At 32.7% G+C, this 22,705-nt stretch overlaps 3 protein-coding genes across 3 annotated transcripts; all 3 read right to left on the reverse strand.

Annotated features, from left to right (window-relative positions):
* Positions 1 to 4,778: 4,778 nt before the first annotated feature.
* LOC149727821 (uncharacterized) lies at positions 4,779 to 14,935 on the reverse strand. The gene has a single exon (XM_089888382.1). The coding sequence runs from the start codon at positions 11,871 to 11,873 to the stop codon at positions 4,779 to 4,781; it is 7,095 nt and encodes a 2,364-aa protein (XP_089744508.1). The 5' UTR covers positions 11,874 to 14,935.
* Positions 14,936 to 15,972: 1,037 nt separating this feature from the next.
* On the reverse strand, positions 15,973 to 18,322 carry LOC149727822 (uncharacterized). The gene is made up of 2 exons (XM_089889267.1): positions 18,165 to 18,322; positions 15,973 to 17,928 (listed from the first exon to the last, which is right to left on the reverse strand). Exon 2 carries the CDS (start codon positions 17,915 to 17,917, stop codon positions 17,084 to 17,086), a length of 834 nt encoding a protein of 277 aa, XP_089745393.1. The 5' UTR covers positions 17,918 to 17,928; positions 18,165 to 18,322; the 3' UTR covers positions 15,973 to 17,083.
* A 1,176-nt stretch (positions 18,323 to 19,498) lies between these two features.
* Positions 19,499 to 21,539, reverse strand: LOC149727823 (uncharacterized). Its single transcript, XM_089889268.1, has 2 exons — positions 21,338 to 21,539; positions 19,499 to 20,213 (listed from the first exon to the last, which is right to left on the reverse strand). Exons 1-2 carry the CDS (start codon positions 21,509 to 21,511, stop codon positions 19,851 to 19,853), a joined length of 537 nt encoding a protein of 178 aa, XP_089745394.1. The 5' UTR covers positions 21,512 to 21,539; the 3' UTR covers positions 19,499 to 19,850.
* Positions 21,540 to 22,705: the final 1,166 nt, after the last annotated feature.

Genomic DNA, 22,705 nt, shown 5'->3' on the forward strand with positions numbered 1-22,705 from the left:
TGTCTCTTCTTGATTATATTCTACTTCATTTGTCTCTTCTTGTTCATTTACTTGTTCATTTACCTCTTCTTGATCATTTTCTTTTTTATTTGTCTCTTCTTTATCATTTTCTTCTTCATTTATCTCTTCTTGATCATTTACTTCTTCATTTGTCTCTTTTTGATCATTTACTTCTTCATTTGTCTCTTCTTGATCATTTTTTTCTTCGTTTGTCTTTTCTTGATCATTTACTTCTTCATTTGTCTCTTCTTGTTCATTTTCTTCTTCATTTATCTCTTCTTGATTATTTTCTACTTCATTTGTCTCTTCTTGATCATTTAGTTCTTCATTTGTCTCTTCTTGATCATTTACTTCTTTATATGTCTCTTCTTTATCATTTACTTCATTTGTCTCTTCTTTATCATTTACTTCTTCATTTGTCTCTTCTTGATTATTTTCTACTTCATTTGTCTCTTCTTGATCGCTTTCTTCTTCATTTGTCTCTTCTTGATTATTTTCTACTTCATTTGTCTCTTCTTGATCATTTACTTCTTCATTTGTCTCTTCTTGATCGTTTTCTTCTTCATTTGTCTCTTCTTGATCGTTTTCTTCTTCATTTGTCTCTTCTTTATCATTTTCTTCTTCAATTATTTCTTCTTGATCATTTACTTCTTCATTTGTCTCTTCTTTATCTTTTACTTCTTCATTTGTCTCTTCTTTATCATTTATTTCTTCATTTGCCTCTTCTTGATCAGTTTCATCTTCATTTGTCTCTTCTTGATCATTTTGTTCTTCATTTGTCTCTACTTGATTATTTTCTACTTCATTTGTCTCTTCTTGATCATTTACTTCTCCATTTGTCTCTTCTTGATCGTTTTCTTTTTCATTTGTCTCTTTTTGATCATTTTCTTCTTCAATTATCTCTTCTTGATCATTTACTTCTTCATTTGTCTCTTCTTGATCATTTAATTCTTCATTTGTCTCTTCTTTATCGTTTTCTTCTTCAATTATTTCTTCTTGATCGTTTACTTCTTCATTTGTCTCTTCGTATCTGATTTGTTCTTCATTTGTCTGTACTTGATTATTTTCGACTTCATTTGTCTCTTCTTGATTATTATCTACTTCATTTCTCATCTCTTGATCATTTACTTCTTCATTTGTCCCTTCTTGATCATTTTCGACTTCATTTGCCTCTTCTTGGTCGTTTACTTCTTCATTTGTTTCTTCTTGACCATTTTGTTCTTCAATTATCTCTTCTTGATCATTTACATCTTCATTTGTCTCTTCTTGATCGTTTTCCTCTTCATTTATCTCTTCTTGATCATTTACATCTTCATTTGTCTCTTCTTGATCGTTTTCTTCTTCATTTGTTTCTTCTTGACCATTTTGTTCTTCAATTATCTCTTCTTGATGATTTACTTCTTCATTTGTCTCTTCTTGATTATTTTCTACTTTATTTCTCTTCTCTTGATCATTTACTTCTTCATTTGTCTCTTCATTTACTTCTTCATTTGACCCTTCTTGATCATTTTCGACTTCATTTGTCTCTTCTTGATTATTTTCCACTTCATTTGTCTCTTCTTGATCATTTATTTCTTCATTTATCTCTTCTTGATCATTTACATCTTCATTTATCTCTTCTTGATCATTTACTTCTTCATTTGTCTCTTCTTGATCATTCACATCTTCATTTGTCTCTTCTTGGTCGTTTTCTTCTTCATTTGTCTCTTCTTGATCATTTACATCTTTATTTGTCTCTTCTTGGTCGTTTTCTTTTTCATTTGTCTCTTCTTTATCATTTTCTTCTTCATTTGTCTCTTCTTGGTCGCTTTCTTCTTCATTTATCTCTTCTTGATCATTTACATCTTCATTTGTCTCTTCTTGATCGTTTTCTTCTTCATTTGTCTCTTCCTGATCATTTACTTCTTCATTTATCTCTTCTTGATCATTTACTTCTTCATTTGTCTCTTCTTGATCATTTACATCTTCATTTGTCTCTTCTTGGTCGTTTACTTCTTCATTAGTCTCTTCTTGTTTATTTTGTTCTTCATTTGTCTCATTTTGATTATTTTTTTCTTCGGTTGTCTCTTCTTGATCATGTACTTCTTCATTCGTCTCTTCTTGAACATTTACTTTTTCATTTGTCTCTTCTTGATCATTTTCTTCTTCATTTATCTCTTCTTGATCATTTACTTCTTCATTTGTCTCTTCTTGATCATTTACTTCTTCATTTGTCTCTTCTTGATCATTTAATTTTTCATTTGTCTCTTCTTGATCATTTACATCTTCATTTATCTCTTCTTGATCATTTACTTCTTCATTTGTCTCTTCTTGATCATTCACTTCTTCATTTGTCTCTTCTTGATCATTTACTTCTTCGACTGTCTCTTCTTGATCATTTTCTTCTTCATTTATCTCTTCTTGATCATTTACTTCTTCATTTGTCTCTTTTTGATCATTTACTTCTTCATTTGTCTCTTCCTGATCATTTACTTCTTCGACTGTCTCTTCTTGATCATTTACTTCTTCATTTGTCTCTTCTTTATCATTTTCTTCTTCATTTATCTCTTCTTGATCATTTACTTCTTCATTTGTCTCTTCTTGATCATTTACTTCTTCATTTGTCTCTTCTTGATCATTTACTTCTTCATTTGTCTCTTCTTGATCATTTACTTCTTTATTTGTCTCTTCTTCATCATTTTGTTCTTCATTTTTCTCTTCTTGTTTATTTTGTTCTTCATTTGTCTCTTTTTGATTATTTTTTTCTTCATTTATCTCTTCGTGTCTGTTTTGTTTTTCATTTGTCTCTTCTTGATCATTTTCTTCTTCATTTGTCTGTTCGTGTCTGTTTTGTTCCTCATTTGTCTTTTCTTGAACATTTACTTCTTCGTTTGTCTCTTCTTGATCATTTACTTCTGCATTTGTCTCTTCTTGATCATTTACATCTTCATTTGTCTCTTCTTGATCATTTACTTCTTCATTTGTCGCTTCTTGATCATTTACTTCTTTATTTGTCTCTTCTTGATCATTTACTTCTTTATTTGTCTCTTCTTCATCATCTTGTTCTTCATTTTTCTCTTCTTGTTTATTTTGTTCTTTATTTGTCTCTTTTTGATTATTTTTTTCTTCATTTATCTCTTCGTGTCTGTTTTGTTTTTCATTTGACTCTTCTTGATCATTTTCTTCTTCATTTGTCTGTTTGTGTCTGTTTTGTTCCTCATTTGTCTTTTCTTGAACATTTACTTCTTCGTTGGTCTCTTCTTGATCATTTACTTCTTCATTTGTCTCTTCTTGATCATTTACTTCTGCATTTGTCTCTTCTTGATCATTTACATCTTTATTTGTCTCTTCGTGATCCTTTAATTCTTCATTTGTCTCTTCTTGATCATTTTCTTCTTCATTTGTCTTTTCTTGATCATTTTCTTCTTCATTTGTCTTTTCTTGATCATTTTCTTCTTCATTTGTCTTTCCTTGATCATTTACTTCTTCGACTGTCTCTTCTTTATCATTTACTTCTTTATTTGTCTCTTCTTGAGCATTTTCTTCTTCATTTGTCTCTTCTTGATCAGTTTCATCTTCATTTGTCTCTTCTTGATCATTTTGTTCTTCATTTGTCTCTACTTGATTATTTTCTACTTCATTTGTCTCTTCCTGATCATTTACTTCTTCATTTGTCTCTTCTTGGTCGTTTACTTCTTCATTAGTCTCTTCTTGTTTATTTTGTTCTTCATTTGTCTCTTTTGATTTTTTCTTCGGTTGTCTCTTCTTGATCATTTACTTCTTCATTTGTCTCTTCTTGAACATTTACTTTTTCATTTGTCTCTTCTTGATCATTTTCTTCTTCATTTGTCTCTTCTTGATCATTTACTTCTTCATTTGTCTCTTCTTGATCATTTTCTTCTTCATTTGTTTTTCCTTGATCATTTACTTCTTCGACTGTCTCTTCTTGATCATTTACTTCTTTATTCGTCTCTTCTTCATCATTTTCTTCTTTATTTGTCTCTTCGTGTCTGTTTTGTTCTTCATTTGTCTCTTCTTGATCGGTTTCATCTTCATTTCTCTCTTCTTGATCATTTGTTCTTCATTTGTCTCTACTTGATTATTTTCTGCTTCATTTGTCTCTTCCTGATCATTTACTTCTTCATTTGTCTCTTCTTGGTCGTTTACTTCTTCATTAGTCTCTTCTTGTTTAATTTGTTCTTCATTTGTCTCTTTTTGATTATTTTTTTCTTCGGTCGTCTCTTCTTGATCATTTACTTCTTCATTTGTCTCTTCTTGAACATTTACTTTTCATTTGTCTCTTCTTGATCATTTTCTTCTTCATTTATCTCTTCTTGATCATTTACTTCTTCATTTGTCTCTTCTTGAACATTTACTTTTCATTTGTCTCTTCTTGATCAATATCTTCTTCATTTATCTCTTCTTGATCATTTACTTTTTCATTTGTCTCTTCTTGATCATTTTCTTCTTCATTTGTCTCTTCTTGATCATTTACTTCTTCATTTGTCTCTTCTTGATCATTTAATTTTCATTTGTCTCTTCTTGATCATTTACTTCTTCATTTATCTCTTCTTGATCATTTACTTCTTCATTTGTCTCTTCTTGATCATTTACTTCTTCATTTGTCTCTTCTTGATCATTTACTTCTTCGACTGTCTCTTCTTGATCATTTACTTCTTCATTTGTCTCTTCTTGATCATTTACTTCTTTATTTGTCTCTTCTTCATCATTTTGTTTCTTCATTGTCTCATCTTGTTTATTTTGTTCTCATTTGTCTCTTTTTGATTTTTTTTCTTCATTTATCTCTTCGTGTCTGTTTGTTCTTCATTTCTCTCTTCTTGATCATTTTCTTCTTCATTTGTCTGTTCGTGTCTGTTTTGTTCCTCATTTGTCTTTTCTTGAACATTTACTTCTTCGTTTGTCTCTTCTTGATCATTTACTTCTTCATTTGTCTCTTCTTGATCATTTACATCTTTATTTGTCTCTTCTTGATCATTTTCTTCTTCATTTGTCTTTTCTTGATCATTTTCTTCTTCATTTGTCTTTTCTTGATCATTTTCTTCTTCATTTGTCTTTTCTTGATCATTTACTTCTTCGACTGTCTCTTCTTGATCATTTACTTCTTTATTTGTCTCTTCTTGATCATTTTCTTCTTCATTTGTCTCTTCGTGTCTGTTTTGTTCTTTATTTGTCTCTTCTTGATCAGTTTCATCTTCATTTGTCTCTTCTTGATCATTTTGTTCTTCATTTGTCTCTACTTGATTATTTTCTACTTCATTTGTCTCTTCCTGATCATTTACTTCTTCATTTGTCTCTTCTTGATCATTTACTTTGTCATTTGTCTCTTCTTGATCATTTACTTCTTCATTTGTTTCTTCTTGATCATTTACTTCTTCATTTGTTTTTTCTTGATCATTTACTTCTTCATTTGTCTCTTCTTGATCATTTTCTTCTTCATTTATCTCTTCTTGATTATTTACTTCTTTATTTGTCTCTTCTTGATCATTTTGTTCTTCATTTGTCTCTACTTGATTATTTTCTACTTCATTTGTCTCTTCTTCATCATTTACCTCTTCATTTGTCTCTTCTTGATCATTTACTTCTTCATTTGTCTCTTCTTGATGACTTACTTCTTCATTTATCTCTTCTTGATCATTTACTTCTTCATTTTTCTCTTCTTGATCATTTACTTCTATATTTGTCTCTTCTTGATCATTTTCTTCTTCATTTATCTCTTCTTGATCATTTACTTCTTCATTTGTCTCTTCTTGATCATTTACTTCTTTATTTGTCTCTTCTTGATCATTTTCTTCTTCATTTGTCTCTTCGTGTCTGTTTTGTTCTTCATTTGTCTTTTCTTGATCAGTTTCATCTTCATTTGTCTCTACTTGATTATTTTCTACTTCATTTGTCTCTTCCTGATCATTTACTTCTTCATTTGTCTCTTCTTGATCATTTTCTTCTTCATTTGTCTGTTCGTGTCTGTTTTGTTCCTCATTTGTCTTTTCTTGAACATTTACTTCTTCGTTGGTCTCTTCTTGATCATTTACTTCTTCATTTGTCTCTTCTTGATCATTTACTTCTGCATTTGTCTCTTCTTGATCATTTACATCTTTATTTGTCTCTTCGTGATCCTTTAATTCTTCATTTGTCTCTTCTTGATCATTTTCTTCTTCATTTGTCTTTTCTTGATCATTTTCTTCTTCATTTGTCTTTTCTTGATCATTTTCTTCTTCATTTGTCTTTCCTTGATCATTTACTTCTTCGACTGTCTCTTCTTTATCATTTACTTCTTTATTTGTCTCTTCTTGAGCATTTTCTTCTTCATTTGTCTCTTCTTGATCAGTTTCATCTTCATTTGTCTCTTCTTGATCATTTTGTTCTTCATTTGTCTCTACTTGATTATTTTCTACTTCATTTGTCTCTTCCTGATCATTTACTTCTTCATTTGTCTCTTCTTGGTCGTTTACTTCTTCATTAGTCTCTTCTTGTTTATTTTGTTCTTCATTTGTCTCTTTTTGATTATTTTTTTCTTCGGTTGTCTCTTCTTGATCATTTACTTCTTCATTTGTCTCTTCTTGAACATTTACTTTTTCATTTGTCTCTTCTTGATCATTTTCTTCTTCATTTGTCTCTTCTTGATCATTTACTTCTTCATTTGTCTCTTCTTGATCATTTTCTTCTTCATTTGTCTTTCCTTGATCATTTACTTCTTCGACTGTCTCTTCTTGATCATTTACTTCTTTATTCGTCTCTTCTTCATCATTTTCTTCTTCATTTGTCTCTTCGTGTCTGTTTTGTTCTTCATTTGTCTCTTCTTGATCGGTTTCATCTTCATTTCTCTCTTCTTGATCATTTTGTTCTTCATTTGTCTCTACTTGATTATTTTCTGCTTCATTTGTCTCTTCCTGATCATTTACTTCTTCATTTGTCTCTTCTTGGTCGTTTACTTCTTCATTAGTCTCTTCTTGTTTATTTTGTTCTTCATTTGTCTCTTTTTGATTATTTTTTTCTTCGGTCGTCTCTTCTTGATCATTTACTTCTTCATTTGTCTCTTCTTGAACATTTACTTTTTCATTTGTCTCTTCTTGATCATTTTCTTCTTCATTTATCTCTTCTTGATCATTTACTTCTTCATTTGTCTCTTCTTGAACATTTACTTTTTCATTTGTCTCTTCTTGATCAATATCTTCTTCATTTATCTCTTCTTGATCATTTACTTTTTCATTTGTCTCTTCTTGATCATTTTCTTCTTCATTTGTCTCTTCTTGATCATTTACTTCTTCATTTGTCTCTTCTTGATCATTTAATTTTTCATTTGTCTCTTCTTGATCATTTACTTCTTCATTTATCTCTTCTTGATCATTTACTTCTTCATTTGTCTCTTCTTGATCATTTACTTCTTCATTTGTCTCTTCTTGATCATTTACTTCTTCGACTGTCTCTTCTTGATCATTTACTTCTTCATTTGTCTCTTCTTGATCATTTACTTCTTTATTTGTCTCTTCTTCATCATTTTGTTCTTCAATTGTCTCTTCTTGTTTATTTTGTTCTTCATTTGTCTCTTTTTGATTTTTTTTTTCTTCATTTATCTCTTCGTGTCTGTTTTGTTCTTCATTTCTCTCTTCTTGATCATTTTCTTCTTCATTTGTCTGTTCGTGTCTGTTTTGTTCCTCATTTGTCTTTTCTTGAACATTTACTTCTTCGTTTGTCTCTTCTTGATCATTTACTTCTTCATTTGTCTCTTCTTGATCATTTACATCTTTATTTGTCTCTTCTTGATCATTTTCTTCTTCATTTGTCTTTTCTTGATCATTTTCTTCTTCATTTGTCTTTTCTTGTTCATTTTCTTCTTCATTTGTCTTTTCTTGATCATTTACTTCTTCGACTGTCTCTTCTTGATCATTTACTTCTTTATTTGTCTCTTCTTGATCATTTTCTTCTTCATTTGTCTCTTCGTGTCTGTTTTGTTCTTCATTTGTCTCTTCTTGATCAGTTTCATCTTCATTTGTCTCTTCTTGATCATTTTGTTCTTCATTTGTCTCTACTTGATTATTTTCTACTTCATTTGTCTCTTTCTGATCATTTACTTCTTCATTTGTCTCTTCTTGATCATTTACTTTGTCATTTGTCTCTTCTTGATCATTTACTTCTTCATTTGTCTCTTCTTGATCATTTACTTCTTCATTCGTTTTTTCTTGATCATTTACTTCTTCATTTGTCTCTTCTTGATCATTTTCTTCTTCATTTATCTCTTCTTGATTATTTACTTCTTCATTTGTCTCTTCTTGATCATTTTGTTCTTCATTTATCTCTTCTTGATTATTTACTTCTTCATTTGTCTCTACTTGATTATTTTCTACTTCATTTGTCTCTTCCTGATCATTTACTTCTTCATTTGTCTCTTCTTGATCATTTTCTTCTTCATTTATCTCTTCTTGATTATTTACTTCTTCATTTGTCTCTACTTGATTATTTTCTACTTCATTTGTCTCTTCCTGATCATTTACTTCTTCATTTGTCTCTTCTTGATCATTTACTTTGTCATTTGTCTCTTCTTGATCATTTACTTCTTCATTTGTCTCTACTTGATTATTTTCTACTTCATTTGTCTCTTCTTCATCATTTACCTCTTCATTTGTCTCTTCTTGATCATTTACTTCTTCATTTGTCTCTTCTTGATGATTTACTTCTTCATTTATCTCTTCTTGATCATTTACTTCTTCATTTTTCTCTTCTTGATCATTTACTTCTATATTTGTCTCTTCTTGATCATTTTCTTCTTCATTTATCTCTTCTTGATCATTTACTTCTTCATTTGTCTCTTCTTGATCATTTACTTCTTCGACTGTCTCTTCTTGATCATTTACTTCTTTATTTGTCTCTTCTTGATCATTTTCTTCTTCATTTGTCTCTTCGTGTCTGTTTTGTTCTTCATTTGTCTTTTCTTGATCAGTTTCATCTTCATTTGTCTCTTCTTGATCATTTTGTTCTTCATTTGTCTCTACTTGATTATTTTCTACTTCATTTGTCTCTTCCTGATCATTTACTTCTTCATTTGTCTCTTCTTGATCATTTACTTTGTCATTTGTCTCTTCTTGATCATTTACTTCTTCATTTGTCTCTTCTTGATCATTTTCTTCTTCATTTATCTCTTCTTGATTATTTACTTCTTCATTTGTCTCTTCTTGATCATTTTGTTCTTCATTTGTTTCTACTTGATTATTTTCATCTTCCTTTGTCTCTTCTTCATCATTTACCTCTTCATTTGTCTCTTCTTGATCATTTTGTTCTTCATTTGTCTCTACTTGATTATTTTCTACTTCATTTGTCTCTTCTTGATCATTTACTTCTTCATTTTTCTCTTCTTGATCATTTACTTCTATATTTGTCTCTTCTTGATCATTTACTTCTTCATTTATCTCTTCTTGATCATTTACTTCTTCATTTGTCTCTTCTTGATCATTTACTTCTTCGACTGTCTCTTCTTGATCATTTACTTCTTCATGTGTCTCTTCTTGATCATTTTCTTCTTCATTTGTTTCTTCGTGTCTGTTTTGTTCTTCATTATTCTCTTCTTGATCAGTTTCATCTTCATTTGTCTCTTCTTGATCATTTTGTTTTTCATTTGTCTCTACTTGAATATTTTCTACTTCATTTGTCTCTTCCTGATCATTTACTTCTTCGTTTGTCTCTTCTTGAATATTTACTTCTTCATTTGTCTCTTCTTGATCATTTACTTTGTCATTTGTCTCTTCTTGATCATTTACTTCTTCGTTTGTCTTTTCTTGATCATTTACTTCTTCATTTGTCTCTTCTTGTTCATTTTCTTCTTCATTTATCTCTTCTTGATTATTTTCTACTTCATTTGTCTCTTCTTGATCATTTACTTCTTCATTTGTCTCTTCTTGATTATTTTCTTCTTCATTTATCTCTTCTTGATTATTTACTTCTTCATTTGTCTCTTCTTGATCATTTTGTTCTTCATTTGTCTCTACTTGATTATTTTCTACTTTATTTGTCTCTTCTTGATCATTTTCTTTTTCATTTATCTCTTCTTGATTATTTACTTCTTCATTTGTCTCTTCTTGATCATTTTGTTCTTCATTTGTCTCTTCTTGATCATTTACTTCCTCATTTGTCTCTTCTTGATCATTTACTTCTTCGACTGTCTCTTCTTGATCATTTACTTCTTCATTTGTCTCTTCTTGATCATTTACTTCTTTATTTGTCTCTTCTTCATCATTTTGTTCTTCATTTGTCTCTACTTGATTATTTTCTACTTCATTTGTCTCTTCCTGATCATTTACTTCTTCATTTGTCTCTTCTTGGTCGTTTACTTCTTCATTAGTCTCTTCTTGTTTATTTTGTTCTTCATTTGTCACTTTTTGAATATTTTTTTCTTCGGTTGTCTCTTCTTGATCATTTACTTCTTCATTTGTCTCTTCTTGAACATTTACTTTTTCATTTGTCTCTTCTTGATCATTTTCTTCTTCATTTATCTCTTCTTGATCATTTACTTCTTCATTTGTCTCTTCTTGATCATTTTCTTCTTCATTTGTCTTTGCTTGATCATTTACTTCTTCGACTCTCTCTTCTTGATCATTTACTTCTTTATTTGTCTCTTCTTGATCATTTTCTTCTTCATTTGTCTCTTCGTGTCTGTTTTGTTCTTCATTTGTCACTTCTTGATCAGTTTCATCTTCATTTCTCTCTTCTTGATCATTTTGTTCTTCATTTGTCTCTTCTTGATCATTTACTTCCTCATTTGTCTCTTCTTGATCATTTACTTCCTCATTTGTCTCTTCTTGATCATTTACTTCTTCGACTGTCTCTTCTTGATCATTTTCTCCTTCATTTGTCTCTTCTTGATCATGTTCTTCTTCATTTGTCTCTACTTGATCATTTTCTTCTTCATTTATCTCTACTTGACCATTTACTTCTTCATTTGTCTCTTCTTGATCATTTCCTTCTTCATTTGTCTCTTCTTGATCATTTAATTCTTCATTTGTCTCTTCTTGATCATTTACTTCTTCATTTGTCTCTTCTTGATCATTTAATTCTTTATTTGTCTCTTCTTGATCATTTACTTCTTCGACTGTCTCTTCTTGATCATTTTCTCCTTCATTTGTCTCTTCTTGATCATGTTCTTCTTCATTTGTCTCTACTTGATTGTTTTCTACTTCATTTGTCTCTTCTTGATCATTTACTTCTTCATTTGTCTCTTCTTGATTATTTACTTCTTCATTTGTCTCTTCTTGATTATTTACTTCTTCATTTGTCTCTTCTTGATCATTTACTTCTTTATTTGTCTCTTCTTGATCATTTACTTTGTCATTTATCTCTTGTTGATCATTTACTTCTTCGTTTGTCTCTTCTTGATCTACATCATTAATTTGTATTGTCATCTCCTGTCCTTGCTCTATATTAACTACAACATCTTCTCCATCTTCCCCTATTTCCGCTATTATTGTTGTCACATCTTCAGTCGTTGTATTGACTGTTATAACATCAATTAGTTGTTTATCTCTTTTAACTAAACTGGTTTCTCTCTCGTTAAGTTTCACATGGTAAATCTTTGTTTCTGGATTTTTTTCCTTTAACATTTGTACTTCATTATCTTGTTCCTGTATATCCTCTTTCTTAGTTTTGTCGATAAATTTGTCTTCATTTTTAAGTTCTGACTCATCAATTATTATATGAACTACTGCTCCAATAGGAATTTGTGACTCATTACTGGATTCAACAGCTGCCGAATTTGTTTCTAATGCAAATCCGTTTTCAACTGTCTCGTTATTCAATCCATTATTCTCAGAAGACATGTCTCCACTTACTTTGTCATCTGCAGTTGTGTTTAACTTTACAAAACCATGCTGTAATTCTTGTTCTTCCATGGCAACCAGTTAAATTCTGCATTTATTGCAATAATCATCTTTAAACAATATAACGATTTCTGTCTATATTATTCGCCCGTCATTTCCTTTTGTTATTTGGTTTCAAATTACACTCGGTTCGTCACAAGGATACGCATGCTTCGCAATTGACAACGATTGATATTTGTTAGTGACAGAAATTGGCGTAATTAATTTCACAGTTTTGGTTCATGTACACTGTACATTGAAACTTTCAATACTCAGTTTATCCTTCTGCCGAAAATTTTAAAATGGCTTTCCATCCGTGTTATGCTAGCTCTTTATTTTTACTCGGTTGTGAATGAGTAAACAATACATCGTCTATATTTAATCACCACGTATGTTTTTAAACGCTCCTGCAAATGGATAAAATGGTATCTTTGGTTTCCTTGGTGTGCAATTGTTTACTTGTGTGCAAATGTGCGTGTTCGTAATTCTAAATAAGTGTTGTTTTTTCTGTGCGCAATTTCAAGCGTGAACAACCAACGAATTGTGCATATCTTCGCCTGGTAGGAAAACGTAAGTCGTTATAAGACGAGTTTTCATACGTCTCGTGCAAGCTTACGATTTCGGCTACCGTGTATGTTGCAATTCGATATGCGCCATGTTTTATCCTGTGTGCAACATTACGACCACCAAACTTTTGACTGTCGTCCATAGTGAAACCAAAGTTGGTAACTCGTAAGCTGCCCCACACTTTATTTGCTTCATAATAAACGTGGCGATCAGAGATATTTCGCCCTTACACTTAAATCCCATATTCCCTGATCGTGTTTACAATAAACAACAAAATTTTACAGTCGCTCGGCTACGGTTATATTATTCTAAAAATGTTATTTGTTTAATATCAAACGGGACAAGAAAGGAGAATGAAACGTATCCCATATTGCCCCACACTACTATATATATACAAGGAAACAATGTATAGTAGGGTGGGGGAAGATGGGACACTTTTTCATTTTGTTTTTCCCCATTTGGTTGTAAACAAAGAACATTCAAAGAATTGTGAAACCATATTCTTACGACTTCCACAGACCGTTGTTAATTGTTTAAAACACGATCAGGCTATTTGGAAATTATGTGTTAAAGGTGACCCATCTTCCCCCACCCTACTATATACATATCCAGTAAATAGCATTTAATGAATAGCCTACGAGTGTCGTTAAAAAATGGAATGTTTATAAACCTTGTATTGATTATCAGAAGCATAAACTTTATACATGCGTCAGAGCAATTATGAAGACAATATAGGCTATACCTAATAATATGATAATACCATAGTATACTGAGGTGAGTGTACTATGATAATACTCTGAACGTTATTCTCCTTTGTTAGGCAAAATTAATTTGACTGTTATTAAACTGGTGAACTAAATTCAACCCCGTCGTCCATGCCAGGTTAAATAGATTTACAACCGCTTAATATTCAATAAATTTTGACTGGTGTATTGAAGTAAGCTTTCCATGCGATCTTGATATCGGTTGTAACCCAACCTTTGTTTAAGTCGATCCTTTCCAATCTTATGCGGAACAAATAAGCTCCTGTATAGAGAGTGTACACACTAAATCGATGTGGTAACTTTTCATCCAGTGTACGGGCACTTGCTTCTAGTTTGTACGGTGCACTGCTTAAACACATTTTGTATATAATATCGAGAATCTTAGAGCTTTCGCTTGAGTAGATAGCTTGTACGGAAAATCCATTAGCAGTTATCTCTAGAAATATAACGATTTCAAAAATGGGCTTGCTGTTTCATGATTACAGTCTTAATTATGAATATTCTTTGGTAAATAACCGTATGTTTTTTACTCTATGTAAAATTCCCCGGCTTAGTGACACTAGAAGTTTCCAAATCACTTTTCATTATATATGATATCTCTAGTAGGCCGTTATGGTTATGGTTTTATACAACTTTTTTATCGAGGGAAAAAACACGGGTATATCCTATTTCATCATGTCCCCTTTCGTGTAACCATATATGTAACTTTGGTGATAATTATTGTATGGGTTTGTAACATATGTTTTGTCTATTATTGAATGGGCATCCGTAAAAGACCATTTAAAAAAATCTTTCCTACCCTGTGTTCCAACTTGGTCCACCCAACTATATTTTTTATTCAATTGAGGAAACTGTTCTTGCTCCAATTACCCATTGATTCACGTCGCCGTTCATGCTTATTAAATTTAATGAATAAATAAATGAATGAAACTTGTTTTATCCTCTCGGGGCCGAAAAACCACAACGGTTACAATACGGGTGTTCTGTTTCAAACACTTCGGGCCAGCTTACGAGCCATGTAGGTCTTATTTTTTGGGTAATTGTTTCGTTTAGTTTATATTGTATGGTTGACAATTTATTCAACCCATAAGTGACTACGGGGTTGAAGCAGTTGCTGTTGTCCTGCTTAAGGACACAAACGGCAACATCGGTAGAACCGACGGACCTCTCCAATTGCCCAATTGTGCCACGTGGCCGGATTCATCCGCAGTAGATAACACTGCATTACACTACAAACATCTCACCGACATGACGCTCACATATGTAGCTTGATTTACTGGAACATGGAACGTCATTCCATTTCCAATTTAAATCGCGTTGCATTGTAGCACAGTTTTCATCTCCTCTTGCATTATTTGGTTCCCCATAAGTCGGATACCACTGTGTTTCACCAGATGTTATATGTGTCGCATCATTCCATTTGAAATCATTTTGTTTCGGACCTGTCCGTATTAATCCAACGTAGAAAGAATCCGGGGGAGCTAAATAAAAGACAACATTTAATGGGAGTCATCTAAAGTTTAAGTATGCGCAAGAGTAGTAAAGAGGCATATCATCAAATATCATAACCTGTATATAGTTCGGTGGGGTAAGATGGAAAACCTTGCACATAATATCTGAATATCCTGATCGTCTTTTAAACAATTAACAATGGTCTATGGGAGTCGCGAGGATGCCATTTCATAATTCTTTGAATGTTCTTTGTTTACCAACAAAAAAAACATCTTTCCCCACCATACTATATAGATGGAAAATGTAATCTGAAAACTCGACCATTTTCAAAAGACAATTATACACTGAGTATTTGAAAGGCATAAGGAACATTTTAAGATTAAAATAAATTAGGAGTTCGTGTTGAAAATATCGGGAAATGAAATATAGAAAAGTCTATATTTTTTCTTGTGTATATAAGTAGAAGCAATCGTTGTAATAAATCCGAAAACAAAATCGTTTTTTTAACAGTTAAAAGTTAAAGACTGTCAAACATGAGTGCCACTTTTTCCTACACGGAATCCCATGTATAGTTGCACGACCGATTTTTTATTCCAGCGGTTGGATTTTATGCATTTTTTCTGTTCTTTTTAAAACTTTGGTGGTACTTTATCAAATTTAAGCATCTATCCTTATATTTTGATTTTTAGTTGTTGTTTTATTTTTAATTGATATGCTCCTTGTAAGTTCTATATTCATATTGTCGCTACTTTAGTCAATCAAAAGTAATACACTACAGAATTAAAAACTCGGATGTGGAAAGGCGCCACAATGGTACTGCAAAAATACTTACCTAATTGTAGCTTTCTATTAGTAACTTACCTTTTGTCTCTTTTATTTTGTCCTCCAAAAAAGTTTGGGTCTGGGCATTTTTAACTCTTACAAGTGTAGCGTTAATGGCCTCGCAGGCACTAACTGCTGCGGCATAATTAACATTTTGTTCACCGCTGTCTATATAAATAGCTCGGTTCTTCCCCAGCATATGCCAAGTCACAGCAGTGGCGGAAAAGACCAACATACTCAAAGAAATGAACAATATTAAAAGTTTCATCTTAACTTGTAGTCCTATAAGGTTTAATAAATAAAAATATTGAAAATGATAGTGGCTCAATGAAATATAAACCGCTAAACATTTTTTATGCATTTCTACAAGAACGTAAACGAGCTATTATAGTTCTAACCTTAATCCAATTTTATAGCATATCACGCCACGAGACCTCACGTTTTTACCGAATATAATTTTTAAACAAAACCAGTATAGTGGGGTGGGGGAAGATGGGACACCTTAAGCACATAATATCCAAATATCCTGATCGTGTTTTTAACAATTAACAACGGTCTATGGAAACGTTGGCGTACGGTTTTATAATTCTTTGAATGTTCTTTGTTTACTACCAAATGGGACAAGAAAATGAAATGGAAAGGTGTCCCATCTTTCCCCATTGTACTATATATCAATAACAAACAAATCCACAGCCTGCTATAGAGATATCTCACCGTGATAAATAATAAGCAGCAATTCTGTTTCATCATCTCACTTTGGCCGCAAATATTCAACTGAAACTTTAACGTATATGCAGAGGCATATATGTATAGAACTGATGTAAGTTTCATTTGAATATTTGCGCCTGAACATAAACAGTTTCTTTGAAATTTTCTCGCATTTTCGAATAACGGTGGAATTCCACCTAACATTTGTGGATGTGTGTTTATGTAATATGTAAACATTCTAAATTCATTACATATTCGCTAACAAAAAAGGTATTATATAGTAGGGTGCAGAAAAATGGGACACCTTTAACACCTAAAATCCAAATATCCTGATTGTGTTTGAAACATTCAACAACGGTCTGTTGGGATTTATAACTTTTTTAATGTTGTTTGTTGTGCGTATAAGTGCGATGAGAAAATAGAATAAAAAGGCGTACTATCTTCTCCCACCCTACTATATATTTAAAATACTTAAAGCAGCCACAAACCACTTCCGATACAAATCAGTAATCACTTATATTTCATATAACTTCGGCAGCGACATTAAATAGCCTTTCTTATATGTAAATATAGTTCGGTGGGGAAAGAAGGGACATCCATCATTTTCTTTTCTCGTCCCATTTTCTAGTAAACAAAAAACATTTAGAAAATTATAAAACCGTATCTTCACGACTCTCATAGACCGTTGTTAATTGTTTAAAGCACGAACATGATATTTGGATATTATGTGCTAATGGTGTACCATCTCACCCCACAGTATTAAAGTTTTTGGCCTTAGTAGCAACACATTACGTGTTTCTGTATAAGGCAGGTCCAAAATAGTTGCAGCATAGGTATTTTAAGACACCTTTTATTGGCACCAAACAGCTTTTATGTATTGCATTGTTAAAACGAAGTTATTCTATTTCAAATGTGACTACCACAATCTTTTTAGTAAATAATTGCCACAGTCCAATCAAGAGCAAACTGAGCTTGGACTAAAGTCAAGCGATACCGTGAGTCTCGGCCTACATATTTCTGGGTAGCCACATGCTGAATTGCATTTTTCCCGGATAGAGGTATATATACTTGTTTGAAAATACGTTGGTCTGCCGCCGAGTTAACCGCCGGAAAAACCCCACTTCGTATTTTAATTCGATTTCTTCTGCCAGGAGTCAGGTAAAGTTCTGTGTTGGATTGCAAACTAAAAAAACACTTCGATGTGATTGTATCTTTCCAAAACAGCCACGGGCACAAAGTGGTAAACAATTTAACTTCTACACTTGAGCCGGAAACATTCCTTTTCGGACGCCATTTTCGACCCCCAATAGTTCGTACTTCTACAACAACACATTGTAGCGTTGTGCGTGTTCCACTTAAACTGGCAGCATCCCGACTGACAGCATTTTCTCTTAGGAAACTTTGTTCATTCTGAAAGGCATGCGCAGGTACTGAGGCATGCCCCGTTCTTGTGGTAGGCGACCGGCTCTGGTCTTCTTCTAGACCCCTTTCATCTGACATTTGTCTAGCTGTCGTTGCGTTTACTTCATAGTTGTACGTTGGAGGCGGCTGCATGCGTGACTTGTAAAGTATTTCGTATTTCGGCGGCCGATGGTACATTTTCAGTTTTGTATCGTCAATCCATGCTTGGAGTCTGTCAATAATGCTTGTATGCCAAGGACATATACAAAGCACCATGCAGCATCTCGATTGGTCAAATATTTCGTCTCTCTGTGACGTCAAAAGCGCTCTTTCTGTTTCGTTTACATGTTTGTGTGACATCATCTCTGTTTTATCTAAATTTAGCATTATAAAAATATTTGTGTAATGCCCCCGCACTACTATATTTAAATTGTCCCCAAAATATAATCTGTTGTTAAATTAAGCGTTGATATGGACAATAGCTCACATGTATTAAATAAAGGTTGTTTATCATCATTTAGTAATGCATGTGTATTACCCTTACTATTACCTAGTAAAAAGGCTTAAACAAAAAATGCAAAAACAAAGTATAAACAGTAGTATATAGCACCTTTTTCAACAAGACTGAAACAAAAGGCCCCTGTATCACATCACAAGTAAAGTTGAGAAGACCAACTGGTGCATCGTCTCGAAGCAAAATAATCACAGCTCAGCATTTAAAGATCTACAATTAAGTTCTGCTATATATAGTACTGTGGAGTTAGATGGGATATACCGTTAGCACCTAAATCCTATATAGGCTATATATTTTCCAATCATGTTTTAAACAATTAACAATGCTATTTTAGAGTCGTGGGGCTGCGGTTATATTATTTTGTAAATACTATGTTAAAATTATTTTACTCAAATTACATGTTTAATTAATCTTACCCAAATGTACACTGTAAAAAAGTGTAATAACCCGCTGAACAGCTAGCCGATCTGCCTTTACAGGTTTACATATAGTAATATTTCAAAATCCGGGTCGTTCTGTTTATTTACTTTTGATCAAACTATGTTTTCCTTTCTTTGCATTTAAAAACATTAATCGAAACTGTGGAAAGTAGGCTACCGCCTCGGTTCTATATGTTAAAACTGGGTAGGCGGACCTTTTATATTTATCACTAATCAACGTTTCAATGAATTCAATCGCATCCGTCTTCGAAGAGAAATTTTAATGCTAAACTCCTCTGCTTAATGCCTTAATTACCAATAGAAAATATGACTATAGCGCGCACTATATACTGTTAGTGGGCGTGCTATGAGTAAAATAACGAAAGCAACGGTTCCAGAGTTATGAAATGAAATCTCAGCTTGTAGTACAACTGCTTCGTTGTATTTCCCATGCAGTACGTTTCGCAACTGACTTGTTCCTACAAAATTTGCTTTACACACATAGCAGCCTTATAGTCGTCACGACACTACGTTCGGGCATCTGGTATACTACATCTAATGACTTAAAACGTGAATGTTTAGATACGCTATTATATAGAGGATGAGCTGTTTCTAACGCATTACTTCCGCAACAACACATGAAGGGATGTGTATAGAGCAGCCATAGTGGCCTCGCCAAATATATCACAGACCCACGTATATATTCGTTAACTGCTATACATAGTTTTAATACAACATACAACGTGTATATAGGTAGCTGAATAAAACAACTAAAATTACACAAGCGGTCAATTCAGGTTTTATGGGGTTATTTTCGTTCGTCACGAGTAGATGCAGAAGGCCTTCTTACAAAAACTGCGGATGCTTTAACTTCTGTATTGCCGTTAGTGGTCTGTACGCAAATTCCTGAAGTGACTTGTATTTTGAATTTAAACTCCCATTTATACCTAAGGTGTGTGATTGGGTTTTGCTGCAAACTTTATTGTGCCTGCTTTATTAAGCTGGTGACACTTTTAACTATTTAGTTCTTTATGTTTATTGAGAGTTCAATATGTATGTACATCACCAAGCAAAACGAAAAAGAATAATTTTTAAAATTCGATCTACAGAACAATTTTCATTAATAGTGACATTTTGCGAATACTTACATTTAAAATTTAATCATCGCACAAAACGTTAGATACGAAACGGCATTTCCAAATTGGACAATGCTGGTCACGCGTATAAACGTGTGCGTATATATACTTTTTGGGTTATATATAGACTATGCGGGAGAAATATGAAGCTTAGTTTGTATCACGTACCAATTGGAATGCATTTAGTTGTTAAGTCACTTTCAAATAAAAGTTCCAAATCGTGGATGTCAATCAGTAGTGCATATTCTCGATTCTGGGGCGTCTGTGATTTCCCATCTGCTTGCCTTTTCTTTATTTTTGCTCATGTCCAAATTACCGTTAGCAGTGCAAAATAAGTATTTGTTTGACCGTAAGTGCTTTAACACGTTCTTGCCATCGATAGGATTTGTTTCCATGACAAAAACTCGTTTGTCGTTTTCGTCTGGGGGCTTCTTGACCGGATCCTTGCCTCTTGTTAATTTAAATTTCAACTTTTTCAACTTGCTTCGCTTCGGTTTCATGAAGAAATACTTCATTGGATCTTTACACGTAGAAACCCCAAATATCACATGGAAACTGCTGTCCGATTTCCAAACAGTCCAGGAACGAGTCTGATGACAAAAAATATGAAAATATGGTATATAGTACTGTGGGCATAACATGAGATACTATTAGCACATAAATCTGATATCTGCCGGTCGTGTTTTAATCAATCAAAACGCCCTATTGCATTCATAAAGGCCACGGTTAGGTATAATATTATAAATACCTTTGTTTACTACGAAATGGGACGAGAGAAGAAACTAAAACATGTTCCATTTTACCCCAACCTCTTATATAGTATTATATAGTATTGTATAGTATTGTTTGTGCCGAATAAAGCAAGAAATAGTTATAATGAATTAAAATGCTGTTGAACCTGACATGACAGCTGAATCCAATTTGCTATCATATATACGCAATGAGTCACATCACAGACATGAATTAGTTATGCAAATTGTGCAATGTAATTTCGTATGCTAGACGGGTTCCGGCCACGGCGGCTGTGATTCAGAACAAACTGTTTTAAGCCGTGGTCAACTCATTTATTAAAACTGTATTTGTATGCGACAAATTGTAATCACCGTGTATAAATCGGGTAAACGCAGTTTTATGACTGAAAAAATTCATTGATATATTTGTTTACTTTATAGGTCATTGCAAAAGTTTATAATCCCGATAGATAAAGTCCTGTTATACGTTTGAAAGTTAATTATCCTAACTGAGGATATATTTTCCGACCCATCATATTGAATAAATTTAAATAGTTTTTCCCTCGCGTGGCGGGGCAACGGCAGTCAATATATCACGGTGTACTGTTTCACACTTTGTGCCTGCTTAAGAGTAACCACGCATGTAACTTTGTAGTCGATTATGTAGGTGATATGTTTCCGAGAATTACATGCTTTATCCACTCATTTAAATTCATTTCAGTTGTTTTACCGGCAGGGACATTCGCTGGACCGATATTATAGTGTAAACAGATATCCGACCAATACTTAAGAATTCTGCGTTATATCATTTTGTGCATATACAGCTTTCTGGTTTAGGATGTGCGGTTATATAAACAACATGTATGTGCAGTTACGAGTGTGGGCAAGTTCATGTAACCTGTCCAATGTACATGACAAAATATATGTGAAATCAGCAATAATAATTCTAATGAAAACCCTGCACTAAATTTGTTTATATTTACCTGAGTTTCAACACTAGCAGAAACTCGAGCGTTCTTCTTCAGCGCTTTTGGCCAAACTTTCATTGATGTTGTCTCATGTATCAACTCCCCGAAAAATTTGCCCCATTCGGTAATTTCGGTTGCGTCATCTTGATCCGGTGTTTTGACATCATGCACAGAATCTACGCCTCCCATGTTTTGATCTTTCTCTTTCTTACTGTATCTAGTATTATATCAAATTAATTTAATAAGGAGTATACGAGAGATATATTATTTATATCATCGTGGGGGAATATAGGACACCTTTTTATTTCATTTTTTGTCCTAATTGGTAGTAAACAAAGAACATTTAAAGAATTATAAAACTGCATCCTCACGACTTCCATAGATCTTTAATAAGTGTTTAAAACACGATCAGGATATTTGGATACTACGTACTAAAGATGCCCCATCTTATACCCTACAGTACTGTATATACCTGGTTTAATTGTAAACAAGTTATTGTACATATAAAAATTGTGACTAACTTCGTATAATTTACTTTGGGGTAAGATGGCATGCCGTTAACACCCAAATCTCCCTTTCTGGTCGTGTTTTAAACCCATTATAAAAACGGTCTTTTATAAGTGTCGCGGAGCTACGGTTGGTTAATCTTTTAAATATTCATTGTTTACTAGCAAATGGGATATGAACATGTCCTATCTCACCCTATTCTAATATATATACTGTATTATCTTAGGTTAAAACATTACCAAATGCTGTCTGAACACTAAACTGTTTTGTGTATAGTTTGAACAATCGCTGTGTTTGTCTTACATTTAGATCTTGAGAATAAACTAAAGAAAAGGCAAGCAAGGCTCTAAACTTCACGCCAGGCTGAAGATATTCTTGTCAGCTCGGCCGGCGTGTTCTTTTCGTTACATTCTGTGCAATCGCTGCTTTTATCTGACAACAATTTCAAAGCGCAACGCGAAATTAGATTACCACTGCACTATGAATAATTTATAGCTATTTCAACCTGGCATGCTTCTTTAGCAGTTTTGACCGATTGACAGACGTTTTAAATAACTGTATGTTTCGTTCTATCCTTTCAATCTGGCGAATTAAGATCTGAAACCTACATATTTGTTGTTGAACAGCTGTATCTTGTAAATTCTCACACGATGCGACTACTTGCCGTTAATTGGAGGTCTTAAGGGAAATAGCTGCTGCAGCAATGGATCTGTGAATTTCTTTTAAGATATGTTCTTAAGATGCATATATGCTTATGTGTCACATGTTTAAATCAATGTCTATTTATCATTTATATACATTTGATATGTAGGCCCTGTTGCTCTTCTTAGTTATATAAGAGGTGGGAGAAGACGGGACACCTGTTCATTCAGTTTT

Source organism: Ciona robusta, chromosome 11 (genome assembly GCF_009617815.1).
Source record: "Ciona robusta chromosome 11, ASM961781v2".
NCBI lineage: Eukaryota > Metazoa > Chordata > Ascidiacea > Phlebobranchia > Cionidae > Ciona > Ciona robusta.